The sequence below is a fragment of the Sebastes umbrosus genome, chromosome 1, assembly GCF_015220745.1.
Source record: "Sebastes umbrosus isolate fSebUmb1 chromosome 1, fSebUmb1.pri, whole genome shotgun sequence".
NCBI lineage: Eukaryota > Metazoa > Chordata > Actinopteri > Perciformes > Sebastidae > Sebastes > Sebastes umbrosus.
In genome coordinates, this window is record NC_051269.1 from 21,888,045 (window position 1) to 21,901,474 (window position 13,430).

Genomic DNA, 13,430 nt, shown 5'->3' on the forward strand with positions numbered 1-13,430 from the left:
CAATCAAATATTACTGACCTGGTTTTCCACCACCAGCGTTTTCTTCGAAGGTAATTTTGACGAAGAAAATCTTCTTTACTTCTGGCTTCAGGTGATTGCAGACACATATGTAGCTCTACTACTCGTACCAGTTTGCCTCCGAGAGCTCCAGAGAACAACCTTAAATAATAACTCTTTCATTAATAAAAAAAAAAGGATCAAATAGGAAAAATTACTCCTCAGGACCTGTAATTCAAGATGTCAGTGTGTTTCAAAAGTGCTTGAAGTCAACTGAAGGAAGCTTCTGGAGTCTGATGAAACCAGCACTGTGAGGGTAAAATGAATGCAGCAGAACACGGGACAATCCTGGAAGAAAACCTGACATAATCTGCAAAAACAACAACAAAAAAAACTGCAACTTGGGAGTCAGATCTCAAAGCAGTCAGATATCTTTGGCCGGAATTTAACTTCACTGAGTACTTATGCAATATAAAACTGAATAGATTGCTTTGTAATGATTTGTTTTCACTTTGTTGATATCAAAGGGTCTTTTTCTGTTAATCACCGTCAATAAAGCCATATTAAATCCACTTTAATTAAAGGGGTTGTATGTAAGTTTTTACACATATAAACATGTTTTAATCGTTTTTTATTGTCAGTGTGTGACCAGGTGTGTTTCGTTTCCCTGCTGCTGAGTGAAGTGGCGTGGGTTAACTCCGGAGCGTGTAACGTTATCAACTCCGGCCCCGGAGACCAAAACTACGGTGTCTCCCCTGTTCCTTCTGACCGCGGTCGGGAGGCTGAAGCAGGAAAGGTTAACACAATCAACATCGGCCGGGCCTTCCATTCATGGAGGAACCTTCGTTTGGTCAGCTAACATCACTGCCAAGCATATTAAATATGTAGTGATATTGTGGTTTTAGCTGGCTAATATTGCTAACGTTAATCAACAGGATGCTGTTGTTGACTTGTTAACGGCCACAGGTGTCACTGTTAACAAGCTATTTCTGATTCTTACAGAGAGTCCCTTTAAATGTTGTAAAACTTCCAAAAGGGACAGGATATGTTTTATAGGCATTGTATTTGCCTTTAGATGTGGTTGGATGCAGTTAGTAAAAACTGGCATCCCTGAGTGGGTACGGATGGAGGGGAGGGGAGTGGATTTGAGACGCATCATTGACAAGATATTGTGCGTACAGCATATAGTTGACGGGATAAAAAAAAAAAATCTTTCAGGATTTTTAGGACTCCGTATACGGTTAGATGACAGTAAACAATCACAAAAAAGGCACACTGGTAAACATGGCAACCCTAACTGAATCAAACATACACACATTTACAATTAATTTAGACCATGGCCCAATTTGAGTCCCTATCAGGTCTTGTTTATTAGGATCCAAAGCCGGGTTTCCACCAAAAGTTCCCAGGACTTTTAGTCGTCTGTTGTCTGCGTTTCAACCGTGGTCTAAAGACTTGCAAAGATTAGGCAAATTAGTCCGTTGACGTATGAAAAGGCAACATGACATGACCAGAGCCGCTGGTGGTCGCAGCAGTAAACACTTTTTCAGTGTGCCCACCTGTTTTATCTAAAAAACACATTAGAAAAAAATAAATGTTAGGGTTAGTCTCCCTGCGACGATATTTACTGCTGCATATATTTACTGATGCACGTTGGATGCGGAGGAAAATGATACTAAGAGCGTCTGTCCACAGTAAATCATCTGTTAAGTGTTTGAGGGTTATGTATTTGTGCTTTTGACCATAACCGCCGTGAAACAAACAGAAAATAACTTCTCTCATTCACAGTACCGTCGCGCTGCCTCCCTCTTCTAATGTTACTGCTCGCCCTTCCTCTCTTTTCTCTCTTTTTTTTAATGAGTCGGGAAGCCGACAGCAGAGCCTAATTTTACTTTTAATGTTATCAAACAAAGAAAAATGTTCTTCCCTCGTCCTAAAATGGTCTAAATCGATACAAGAGTACTTCCTTGTTTTATGAATGAAGCGGTACAGTTGAAGCAGTGATGCTGTGTGTGTGTTTCACCAATCAGCGACGGTCATCCCTGCAAACTCCACCCTGAAAGCTGTACTTTCAGAGAATACCACCTCCCGACCAGGGCCTTTTTGGGGGTAAAAAGGCCCCATAAAATGTCCCTGGAACTGTAATTTAGACCCTGGTCCCTGCGGTCGAAACGCAATGAGCTCCTCAAAAGGTTCTTAGTTCCGGGGGAAAGTTCCTGCAGTGAAAACGGGGCTCAAGTGGATCCGTGACCCAGACTTTTACCCTCCACTGTGCACTGCCTGTACAATTTCTCGTTATCATCATGCAGTAGCTCAATCTGAGGTCAAGAACATCTCGAGGCAAACTCGCCGGTTTACGCAGGCAACTTTTAATACAAAAAATGATGTAAATAGAAAACATAAAAAATGACTTAAGTTAAAACTGGTCTGTTACAGAGTCACCTCCTACTGTGCATACAACAGCATCTAAACAGAAACAGCTCCCAGGTTAGCAAACCAAACACTCAGTACAAAAAACTTTTTTTACAAGACATAAAGAGTCCACTGGAAGACAGTCCGTCCATCTTTCTTCTTCCTTTACAGGTTGGGTTTGAAGTTCTTTAATATTCTCAGAGTCCACTTTAAGAATCAAGGTGCATCTTGGTCTCTTCCACGAGAACAAATAAGCAGCTCACTGTAGAGATCGTCCTCAAGGGTTCTTTTTGAGAAATGAATTTGTTGGGTTGCTAGAATAGTTACTCGTTGACAGAAAACTGTCAAAACCGTCAAGCTGGTGGTGAGTTCAAGCCAGAGTCTTTTAACATTGTAGTCAATGCTCTTATTTAGAGCAGCGTACAGAAAGAAAACAGGTACATTTTTAGTCACTTTCCCATTCATTCATTTAGAAGATGATCTCTCTAAAGCACAGTTTAAAAGCACCTCCAGAAAACTGACATATGTACATGCCAGGTCAGGTCTGAGCAAGATTAAATAAAATCTCTGCAAACGTGTTGGAGAAACTTGAGATTTGCTCAACTGTTCTTTTCTTCTTTTTTGGGGGTGATATTCCATTAGTGTTTTTCTGACTTGTTCAGTACAAACAGGTCAACATGTAGTGGTTACAGTAGGTAGGAAACAGTCGGTTTCCACACCGAGGCCCAGCAGGCTGCAGGTTTCTATTCTACGCTACAGCAGCTGATTCCAACAACTTCTTCTAGTCCACACTCTGCATACAGTACTACACAAGGGTCACTTTTTACTGCCATTAAATCCAAGTGATACCTATGTATCTTTTGGGGCATTATCTACAGAGTTTCATAGGGAGTGAGAGTGTTTCTGAGCATCTGATGAAGAGCATGTGGGCGGGGACCATAAAATTCAAAGTTCATACAATTGGTTTCAGGAAGAATATAGAAAATTGGCAACAAATTCAAAGGGTGGTAGATGATCTTCTTAGTGACTTTAAAAAGGGTGGGAAAAAAGTGATGTCAGGAGAAAAGCACGGAGACGGGCGCCGGTCTGCATGAGCTGCCGGCGCTACGGTGTCGAGGAAACGGTCGGCAGAGTTTCACTTTGGGGGCATCATCAATCCACTTCACTCGAGCGGCTTCAACCACAGGTGCTTTCCCCGTGCGCATTTGTTTTTTATTCAGAGAAAATTACTTTTTTCCCGTTATATCAGTGTGCACACAGCAGAAATATCCAGCCGGAAAGCAGACGGTCCGCGTGGCAAAGTATCAAGAAAGTAAAGTAAAAAGCAAAACAAAAATTTAATTAACGTTAATCTAATAGTTTTAAAATGTTTTTCCTTATGTTATCATGTATGAAATGACCCAAAATGAACACTGTAAGCAGACTACTTGATTACTATAAGCAAATTATTTAAGCAGTATTTGTATGAGAATGATTCTGTCCCAAGCTTTTTGATCCATATAAGCGGTTGATCACTGTAACCTTGATCACTAAAAGCGGTTTCCACTGTAGAACTAAGAATGGTGCCTTCTATTAAAGTCAATACAAATGAGGACGTCATCTTTAAAAAAAAAAAAAAAATCAAATTCAAAATAATCTGAACGCAACCCACGTAGCCTGATCGATGTTTTAGAACCAACATCGTTTCATTCATTCTGGATGTCCTTGCTGAAAAGCTCTCTATAGTGTCGAATACTAAACGATTCCACCAAAGCTGAACCAATTAATTTCTGTCGATCGACGGAAAATTAATCAGTAACTATTTTGATAATGAATTAATCATTGAAGTAATTTTTTTCACTGTTTTCAGTTTTTCTTAAATGTGAAAATGTGATAGTAAACTAACATCATTGGGTTTTGGACTGACGGTGATGATGCATCTTCTTGGGATGTGAGAAATTATAACAGGAATTTAGATGCTGGATGCTACACTAGCCACTATTAGCATTACACACTTGAATCTCCGAACAAACTGCCGGTCGCCAAGTTGCATTGTGGGTAATGTACGCAAAAAAAGAATGCGTACTAGCTTTCATCCAACATTTTATAGACCAAACAATTAATCTGCAGATTAATCTATAACGAAAATATTCGTTAGTTGCGGCCCTAGAATACGCATTACTTCTCTGATGGTTTGGTGTCGTAACTGTTCAGCGCAGAGAACAACAGTCCGAGTTCTGGGTAAGTCATCAATAGATCAAAGTGAGTATTTTTGGAAAAACTGTAGTTTGTATTCGCAAAAAAAGAAGCCCCAATACAAACCAGTGACTTTTAAGGTGGAAAAGAATCCATGTCAGGCAGGTTCAACACTATTCAGTAGTTACAAAGCTTCCGGTCATCAGTGGAAACACTGACTGCTGCTGAGCAGCGATCTTTGATTTTACATGATTTGTACTGCCTTTAATGGAAGACACCTTCCTGTCACAGTAAATCATGTTTTTGGTTACTTTACATCTGCCTAAAATCGATTTTTCTATTTTTGAAACATCAATTCTTTTCCAACCTAACACCACTAAGGGGGCATCTGTTGGCCTAGTGGTTGAGACGCCATGTAACAGCAGCGTTCCTGATTTGATTCCAGCTGTGGACCTCTTTTGCATGTTGTCACTGCTGGCATTTCCTGCCTGTATCTCTACTGTCACTATCAACTAATGCAAAAACGTCAAAAAAAAGAGATGAGTTTGTATTTTTCAACATTCTTCCTGTACCCGAGTTTATGAACCAGATGAAAAACGTCCAGATTCTTGGAGACGTGATTAGTATTATGACGGTTCCGGATCAGAGTCAGAAGTCACCCTGACTTTGTGATAAATAATGACCCTTGGGAGCTGCATACAGAGTGTGGTCACTCCTTCTTTCAGTCTTTCAGCCCAGCACCTGTTAATATTTGGGGTGTGCGTGTCACAACCTCCAATTATCTGGTAACAGGGTGGTAGTTTCTGGGAACATTACTTGGAGTTATTCAGCTGGTGCAGTTAAACCAGCTCTCTACATCCCATTAAAGCCTCCTCCTCTTTGCCCTCCTCTGTACCTGCTGCTGCCCTGACCTGCAGGGTTGTGGTACACCCCCAGCGGTCTAGGACCAGTGAAGTCCCTGCTGGCCTGTTGGAAGCCCCAGACCAGGGCAGCAGCACCTGCGGGGCCCAGGCCCCCTGGCCAAACAGGCATGGGCCCCATGAGGCCACCCCCCAGGGCAGTCATGGGCCCCAACATGGGGCCACGGGAGAAAGTCTGGTTCGGGAATTGAGGCAGGTGGGGGGTCTGCAGGTGGGGGGGCTGCAGGAAGCCGGCGCCCCACTGCTGCTGCTGGCTGTGTTGTAGATGTGACGAACTCGGCTGGAGCGGCTGGTTGTTCAGTTGCTGCAGATGTTGTTGGGGCTGCTGGATCTGTTGTAGACGGGGCAGAGCAGGATTTGGGTTGAGTTAGCCGGTTCTGATGGTTCTCTTGAGGGGCAAAGATTAGCATTTCTAACATTTCAGAGAATTGTAGAATACAAGGGGCCTTGGAAGAGAGGACGTAAGTGATCAACATAGACATGGTATTTGTATTTCAGTAGACCAAGTGATCTACTTGGCTTTATTCACCGAAATAAAAAAGCATGTACAAAATCTCTTACAGAGTAAAAATAATACGCTCATCATTATATATATATTATATATTCATTGATTTAACAAGGTTTCCTGTGAAGGGTTCTCTCTTCTTCCATGTTCTTCTTTTCCTCTCTGGTACTTCTCCTGTTAAACAGTGGAGCTGAGGGGGTTTCCATGCCTGCTGAAGGGCATCTTATCTTATATATGGTTAAAAAATACTGAATGAATGAATAAATACAGGGCGTTTTATACTATACATTGTTTAAAAATTGAATACAAAGCTTCTCATTGCATGAGCAGGGTGAAGTTTCCCATTTTTGAGCAAAGATAAGATAAGAGCATGTATTGTCAGCTGGTCAGTCTCTTAGGCGTGGTTTCCTTTTTACTGGCTCATGTAGGGAGCACTGGCAGAATGCACTCTTGGCTCTCGCAGCACACTCTCTTCTCCTGCATCCTGTCCCAGTGGTCTCTGCCTCATCTGAGCTGGGATCCGGGCGTTTGGCGGAGGGATGGCAAGGATACAGATCCTGGCACCATTCTGGGACTGGATCTCACACCAAGGGCCTTCTTCGTGGTTGTAACAGGTTACTCCACAGGCCATCCTCCTCTGACCTTTTCCATTTGGCGGTGCCATGCCAGTAAAGACAACAGTGCTGTTAGCCTTGAGCTCCAAATACTGGTTGCCAGGCTTGAGATATGGTATGTGGTCTGGTGTCCATCCTGGTCTGGCATAGGTGATATCCTTCCAGACAACGGGATTTGAAAGCTGTCTATAGCTGAATTTGTCACCGTTGCGGTTGTACAGCTGCAGACGTTGTTCATGGTTCTTGGCAGGGCCTAGTTGAGCAGTCCCCTGTATTTCCAGGTTGCTTTCTTCCCCCTTGTTTTCCGTCAGTGCCGGTGTGGTCGGTGAGACATGGTCGTGAAGAGTCAACTTCCTTCCGCAATCAGGTGGTAGAAGATGCACCTGGAAGAGGCTTTCCCTGTCGGGCCCGTCTTCCCCTCCGGTAATGGTCTAGAGGTAAGGCAGCACATTAGTGATCTGTGTAAACCAATCTCCTGTTCTATTGTTTTGAAACAATTGTGCATCCGAGTGGTGTAACCATGATACTTGGCATAACTTTGCCAATGACACTATGCCTATCAGTGCATTTTGGCCCAGGTACCACTCCCCTGTTGATGGCTTTTCCCTTAGCATCCTCAAATCCTCTGGATGTGGGCATGCAGCAGTTGGGGCTTTTAGAGGAAAAACCTTGAGGGGTGTAAAGCTTTCTCCCATCACTTTTAAAAAGCCATCTGTTTGGGTCTGTTGTTCTTGGTCTTTGGCTTTTCTTTGCTCCCATTACTGCACAAGGTCAGGTAATGCTTGGGTAAGGGGTAGTGAGGGACTTTCTTCTGGGGAATAGTTTGTTTTTGTTGGGGTGGAAGTCCCGAGGGACATCCATTACATCAATCAGAGACCTGCTAACCACACTGCTCAATCACTCCTCGAGGGGAATGACAGTAATAAATATCCTGGTAGAAGCCCAGCACGATAAAACACCCTCTGGAAAACCTAGTAAGGCTGAGTGTCCAAATAGCATTTCTTTGGGGGCGGCTGTGTCTCAGAGGTCGTCCATCAATCTAAAGGTCAGCGGTTCGATCCCCGGCTCCTCCGGTCAAATGTCGAAGTGTCCTCGAGCAAGATACTTAACCCAAAATTGCTCCTGAAGGCCGTGCCATCGGTGTATGAATGAGCATTTAGATTAGATCCTCATGGGCGGCACTTTGTCACTTTGCATGGCAGCCTCTGCCATCAGTGTATGAATGTGTGTGTGAATGGGTGAATGCTGACATGTAGTGTAAAGCGCTTTGAGTGGTCAGAAGACAAGAAAGGCTCTATATAAATGCAAATCCATTTACCATTTTCTGAGCACCAGCGTCTTTTTTCAATGGTTCCCAATGAGGAGAGAGCGCCCTGCCAGCGAAAAAAGCTATCTGGACACTCAGCTTAAAACAGACTCAGTCTCCCATCAGGGGTTGGGAGCTTGAAAAGAGACTCTTTCTCCGCAGCTGTGTCAGGGGTTTCATTTAGGCTGGTGGTGTTTCTGGTGAGCTCCAGAGTACAGATCATGGGTCACTTCCCGCTCATGGGGGTCCTTCCTGGTCATCCAGGGTCTAATTGAGGCAAGGAGGAGCCTATTCCTCTATGGATAGAGGGGTTAAACATGCTTACGGTGGATTCCGTGATTTTAGTTCTCCATTAGGAGATGCTCCCGATTGAACGGGTACTGGTTGAAGACATTTTTTTTTCCCTTTCGGGGATAAATCTTTCAGGTTTAATCCTGGCAGTTGGGGTATTTATTACGAGGGATGAGCCGGGTAGGGCGTCAGGCATCTCCCATATGAGGGTCGTTGAATCTTAATTTGCAAAAAACTCGTTAATAATTCAAGAGAACTTCAGAAGATGTAAAAAAGTGTCTACCCTATAAAATATTTAAAAACAAAATGGAAAAAAAAGAAATAATAATAATGTAGTTTATGAGATTTTTGCAAATTAAGATTTAAAGGACAAATAAATCACTTGATTTTAATATTTATTTATTTATTTTGGACCAAAAGTATTGGACTTTTAGATAACCTTTTTTGTAAGCCTTCCGATAATCAGAGAGCCGTACTGTTAAGGCCCAGACACACCAAGCCGACATCAAAGAACTGGCGGCGATGAAGGCCGACTCTTTGCATCGCTTCAGGTCGCCTTTGTCTTCGCTGACAAGTTGCATTTGAACACACTGCAAAGACTACAGCCAGTTAGCACGTACGTTCTGCACCTGTGTGAGAGAAAATAACTCTCCACACCAGCAGGTGGCAGTAGTGTGTATTCGTCATTCAAAAAGGGAAACCGGAAGACCTAGGAAGGTGGATATACAAGCTGTTGTTATGATACGTACATGAAACAAAGTGGCGTTTGCTGACCTTTTTCACACCTCTCACTCACCACTTAGCTTCATTCCAGATGGCAATGTCATTTTGAAAATATCCGTGTATCGGAATGATCAGAAGAGATGAAGATGAAAAATTAGAAGAGCCTTCTGTGTGTGCCCTCTTGACTTTACTCGTTTGCTTGCTTTTCTCACTTCCATTTCTCTTTTCATGCCATGATTTCCTCACTTCCATTTTTCTTCTCGTGCGCTAATTTGTTTAAGCTGAACAGTCAGAGTGATTTCTCTCACCGACGAGCTCCGCCGCCGATTCAACACATTGAATCGGCCGAAAAACCTCAGGCATGTGCAGACTAGAGCCGACGGTGCAAGACACACCGCAAAAACTAGGCCGACTGATGCTCACTGACGGCACCAAACTGTCTGACGGCCGACTGTCGGCTTGGTGTGTCAGAGCCTTTATGTTTATTTTTGAAGAAGATATCTGTGTCTTAAGGTGGGGGTCCAATATGGGTCAACTCTGAGGGCCCCTGTCTCCTGTCTCCTTGTAATTCTGGTTAATCAAACCATGTTCTAACACTCTTACACAGGTAAACGTGAAGAAAAATCATTCAAATCAAAAGGGGTGTGGTCAGAAAGTGATTTCTAATGGAATGCCCCATTTGCCGTTATGTCCGACTAGGTCGTAGTCGGGGGCTAGGTGTAAGTCTGTATTCCCTGATGGGGATTCCCCCCCCCCTCCAATTTTCCCCGCCGTTTCATTTTCCAGCCACTGTCTGCATTCTGCCTGGAGGTTCTCTCCTCCCTTTTCTCTTATGGCTAAAGCTACTCCATCTTCTTTTGTAAGATGTCTATTTGCTGGATTCAAAAGCATACCTTGTAGGGTGAGGGGGTTTGAAACTTTCCAGCCGGCAGTTTAAGATATGGTTCGTTGTCTCATGGGGCTGACGTCTGTATGTACAGTCTGATCGTCGTCGCCTTCGCCAAGGCTATGTCTCCTTTTGGCTAATGCTTCATGCAACTCCTGAGTGAACTGACCTGCCATCTCTCTCTCAGCGCACGCTTTCTGTCCTCCTCTTTGGCTTGAATAAGCTACTCTGCTGGATACAATAATTTAGTCTGTACTCTGCGCTCTTTGAATACTTCCTAGTTGTGGTAATATCAGTTTAATGACTTCGGGTGAAACTAATTTTATGATTTAAGATTTGTTGTTTGATAGAGTGCTATCGTGTTTTACCTCTAGGTTGACCTACGGGTTTTAATCCCACTTTGTACTAAGGTTTTGCTTGGATGGGCCTTACACTAGGTTACTAGTTACTTAACCATTAGAGGGGTCCCTGTTCGGGTGCCATGTTAGCCGGTTCTGATGGACTCCAAAATCCAACTCAAGAGTCAATATGGACACTGCTTAGGAGCCTAGGCCATGGTCCAATGAAGGATTGTGACTCTAACACATACTAATATTACTGATAATTATAATTACAGTTATTATTATCATTATTATATCCGGTGGTTAGAGACTGGAGTTTAGGTACCTGTGACTACTTCATGGTCATTTGTCCCGGGAATGAATGCCGATTGTAACCTTTCCAACTGAAGGCAAAAGCCAGATGCTAGTGGGTGTTGGTGGGTTTTTTGTCCAGTGGGAAAGGGGCTATAGTAACTCGACCCGCAAGGTACTGCTTGTGAACGGTTAAATATCACCAAACCAATAGAAATGGGACTACATTGGACCATGGACTAGACTCCTAAGCAGTGCCCAGATTGACACCTGCGTTCGATTTTGGAGTCCATCAGAACCGGCAAACAGTTGCCGTCCTGCTCTGTTACTATAGTGATACTTCCTGTTACCTTGGTGCCACTGGCAGTGCTGTTGCCAGCTGGTGCTCCCTCTCCTCTTATTGGCTGTTCCTGGCCCAACTGTATGTCTCTACAGGTAGAAAACAAGAAGAGGTTCAGCAGCAACATACAGGCAAACTGCAGGAAAGAAATCATGAAAGCAGTGCGTTTTGAAAAACTCAAACAGTCAATATGGCTATATAGTCTTTTAAAAACAGGCACCTCAGAAAAACAAAAACATTTCAAACATTTCATTTTCATGATTGAAAACTTTTGAACGGTTGTGTGCATCACAAGAGATACATAGATCAGGCTGGAGACTGTGGGTGTTGAAAATGACCAATGAAAGAGTGTTGAGCAGTTGCGAAAACGTAGAGACTAATTAAATACCATATGCATCCATCATGCACTCACAAACGCACAGTTAAAGGAACAGCGTGTAGGATCTGGCGCGGCATCTAGCGGTGAGTTTGAGATTGCAACCAACTGAAGCCTCTCCTGTGTGCCAAGCGTGTAGGAGAGCTACGGTGGCCGATGCAGTGCATAGAGTGTGTGTGTGTACGAGGGAAGTGAGTGGTGAAGTAAGAGAGAGAGAGCGGCGGCGACGGGAGCGAGTAACGTTATCGACTGTAGAAACATGGCGGTGCAACATGGCGGACTCCGTGGAGAGAGGACCCACTCCCTATGTAGATATAAACGGCTTACTCTAAGCTAACAAAAACAAAACAATTCTAATTTTCAGGTGATTTACAACACAATCCAACATCATTAAAAGGAAATTCCCCCACTGCATATATGGACTAGTCTGTGCTGGTGGTCTTTTTATTAAGACTAAAACCAGTTCAGGTCCATTCACATTACATTGACCGAGAAGTTATGTACAGCGCGTCCCACAGTGCCCACATGAACCAGCATACATTATGTTTCAGGATGACAAAGAAACCTGCCAAGGGACAGTTTTAATGTTACAGATTCCATCATATTATAAACTGAACTGTAGACGAAGGGCAGTAATCATTTACTAACCTCAATCTGTCGCCATCTACAGGACAAGCTGTGGTACTGGAGGAGGCTGCAGCAGCAGCAGGTTCAGCTGCTTCTGGAAATACAGGTTCTCCTTGTTGGTTGGCTTTCTCTCTCCAGTCATTGGTTGAGTCTGTCTGTGTACTTGGCCCTGTCACTGCAGCTGTACTTTGACTGGGCGAAGGGGTGGATGTGTCACTATTACTGGGACCCCGGTTTCCTCCCAGTAACCCCACCACTCTTACTGGAGTACCATCTCTCTGATCTCCAGCCTCTCCTCCTCCTCCTCTCCTCCGTCCCTCTGTGGGAGTCTTTGATCTGTCCTCCCTCCTTCTCTCCTCCACCGGCTCCTGTTGCAATGCTGAGTGAATCATCTCCAGAGTGGCTGCCACTGCATTCCTGTCATGAGTGACATTCACCAACTCGGTGGGACATCCTTGAGCTGAAAGAGGGGTGGTGTGACCGCTACCTGTACAAATGACTTCGGGAAGGAAGCTTTTGAGGGAGCTGATGCTCAACTCTGCCTGAGAGTCCAACTGCTGCTGCTGCTGCGCCTGACGCTCAGCCCGTAACTGTGAGATAGCCAGTCGAAGAACCTCAAAGTCTGTGTCTGAATGGTGCGGCACACCGTCCTTACAGGAGGCGTCCGGGACGAGCTGGTCGGACAGATGGGAGAGAGTGGGGAGGGTGGAGCCCGACTGCTGGAGGAGATGTTGGGGTTGGTCACAGGAGGAGAGGGGATGGATGTGTTCTGGGAAGATAGAGGGAGAGCGCTCAGAGCCTGACACAGAATCACTACGACTCAGCTGCCCCCCGAGACCTGAGGACAGAGAAGAGCACTGATTAGAACACAAAGACAGTAAAACACAAAGACCACAGAACGCAGGGAGAGACGGTAGAACACGGGGAGAGACGGTAGAACACGGGGAGAGACGGTAGAACACGGGGAGAGACGGTAGAACACGGGGAGAGACGGTAGAACACGGGAGAGACGGTAGAACACGGGGAGAGACGGAAGGACACGGGGAGGGACGGAAGGACACGGGGAGAGACGGTAGGACACGGGGAGAGACGGTAAAACACGGGGAGAGACGGTAGAACACGGGGAGACGGTAGAACACGGGGAGAGACGGTAGAACACGGGGAGACGGTAGAACACGGGGAGAGACGGTAGAACATGGGGAGAGACGGTAGAACACGGGGAGAGACGGTAGAACACGGGAGAGACGGTAGAACACGAGAGAGACAGTAGAACACGAGAGAGGGGAGAGACGGTAGGACACGGGGAGAGACGGTAGGACACGGGGAGAGACGGAGAACACGGGGAGAGACGGTAGAACATGGGGAGAGACGGAAGGACACGGGGAGAGACGGTAGGACACGGGGAGAGACGGTAAAACACGGGGAGACGGTAGAACATGGGGAGAGACGGTAGAACACGGGGAGAGACGGTAGAACACGGGGAGACGGTAGAACACGGGGAGAGACGGTAGAACAAAGGGAGAAACGGTAGAACACGGGGAGAGACGGTAGAACACGAGAGAGACGGTAGAACACGGGAGAGACGGAAGGACACGGGGAGAGACGGTAGGACAGGGGGAGAGACAC

At 45.0% G+C, this 13,430-nt stretch overlaps 1 protein-coding gene across 2 annotated transcripts in view; it reads right to left on the reverse strand.

Annotated features, from left to right (window-relative positions):
* Window positions 1-4,274: 4,274 nt before the first annotated feature.
* The window catches only part of LOC119477418, a 51,863-nt gene continuing 42,707 nt past the window's right edge, over window positions 4,275-13,430 (reverse strand). Inside the window, exons 3-5 of one of the 2 annotated variants that reach the window (XM_037751606.1) lie at window positions 11,826-12,642; window positions 10,812-10,890; window positions 4,275-5,835 (exon numbers count right to left, since the gene is read on the reverse strand). In XM_037751606.1, coding sequence (XP_037607534.1) covers window positions 5,437-5,835; window positions 10,812-10,890; window positions 11,826-12,642 — 1,295 coding nt within the window. In that variant the 3' untranslated portion in view covers window positions 4,275-5,436. Of the gene's footprint in view, window positions 5,836-5,990; window positions 7,055-10,811; window positions 10,891-11,825; window positions 12,643-13,430 lie in introns of those variants that run through there. The other variant, XM_037751537.1, reaches the window with a different exon arrangement.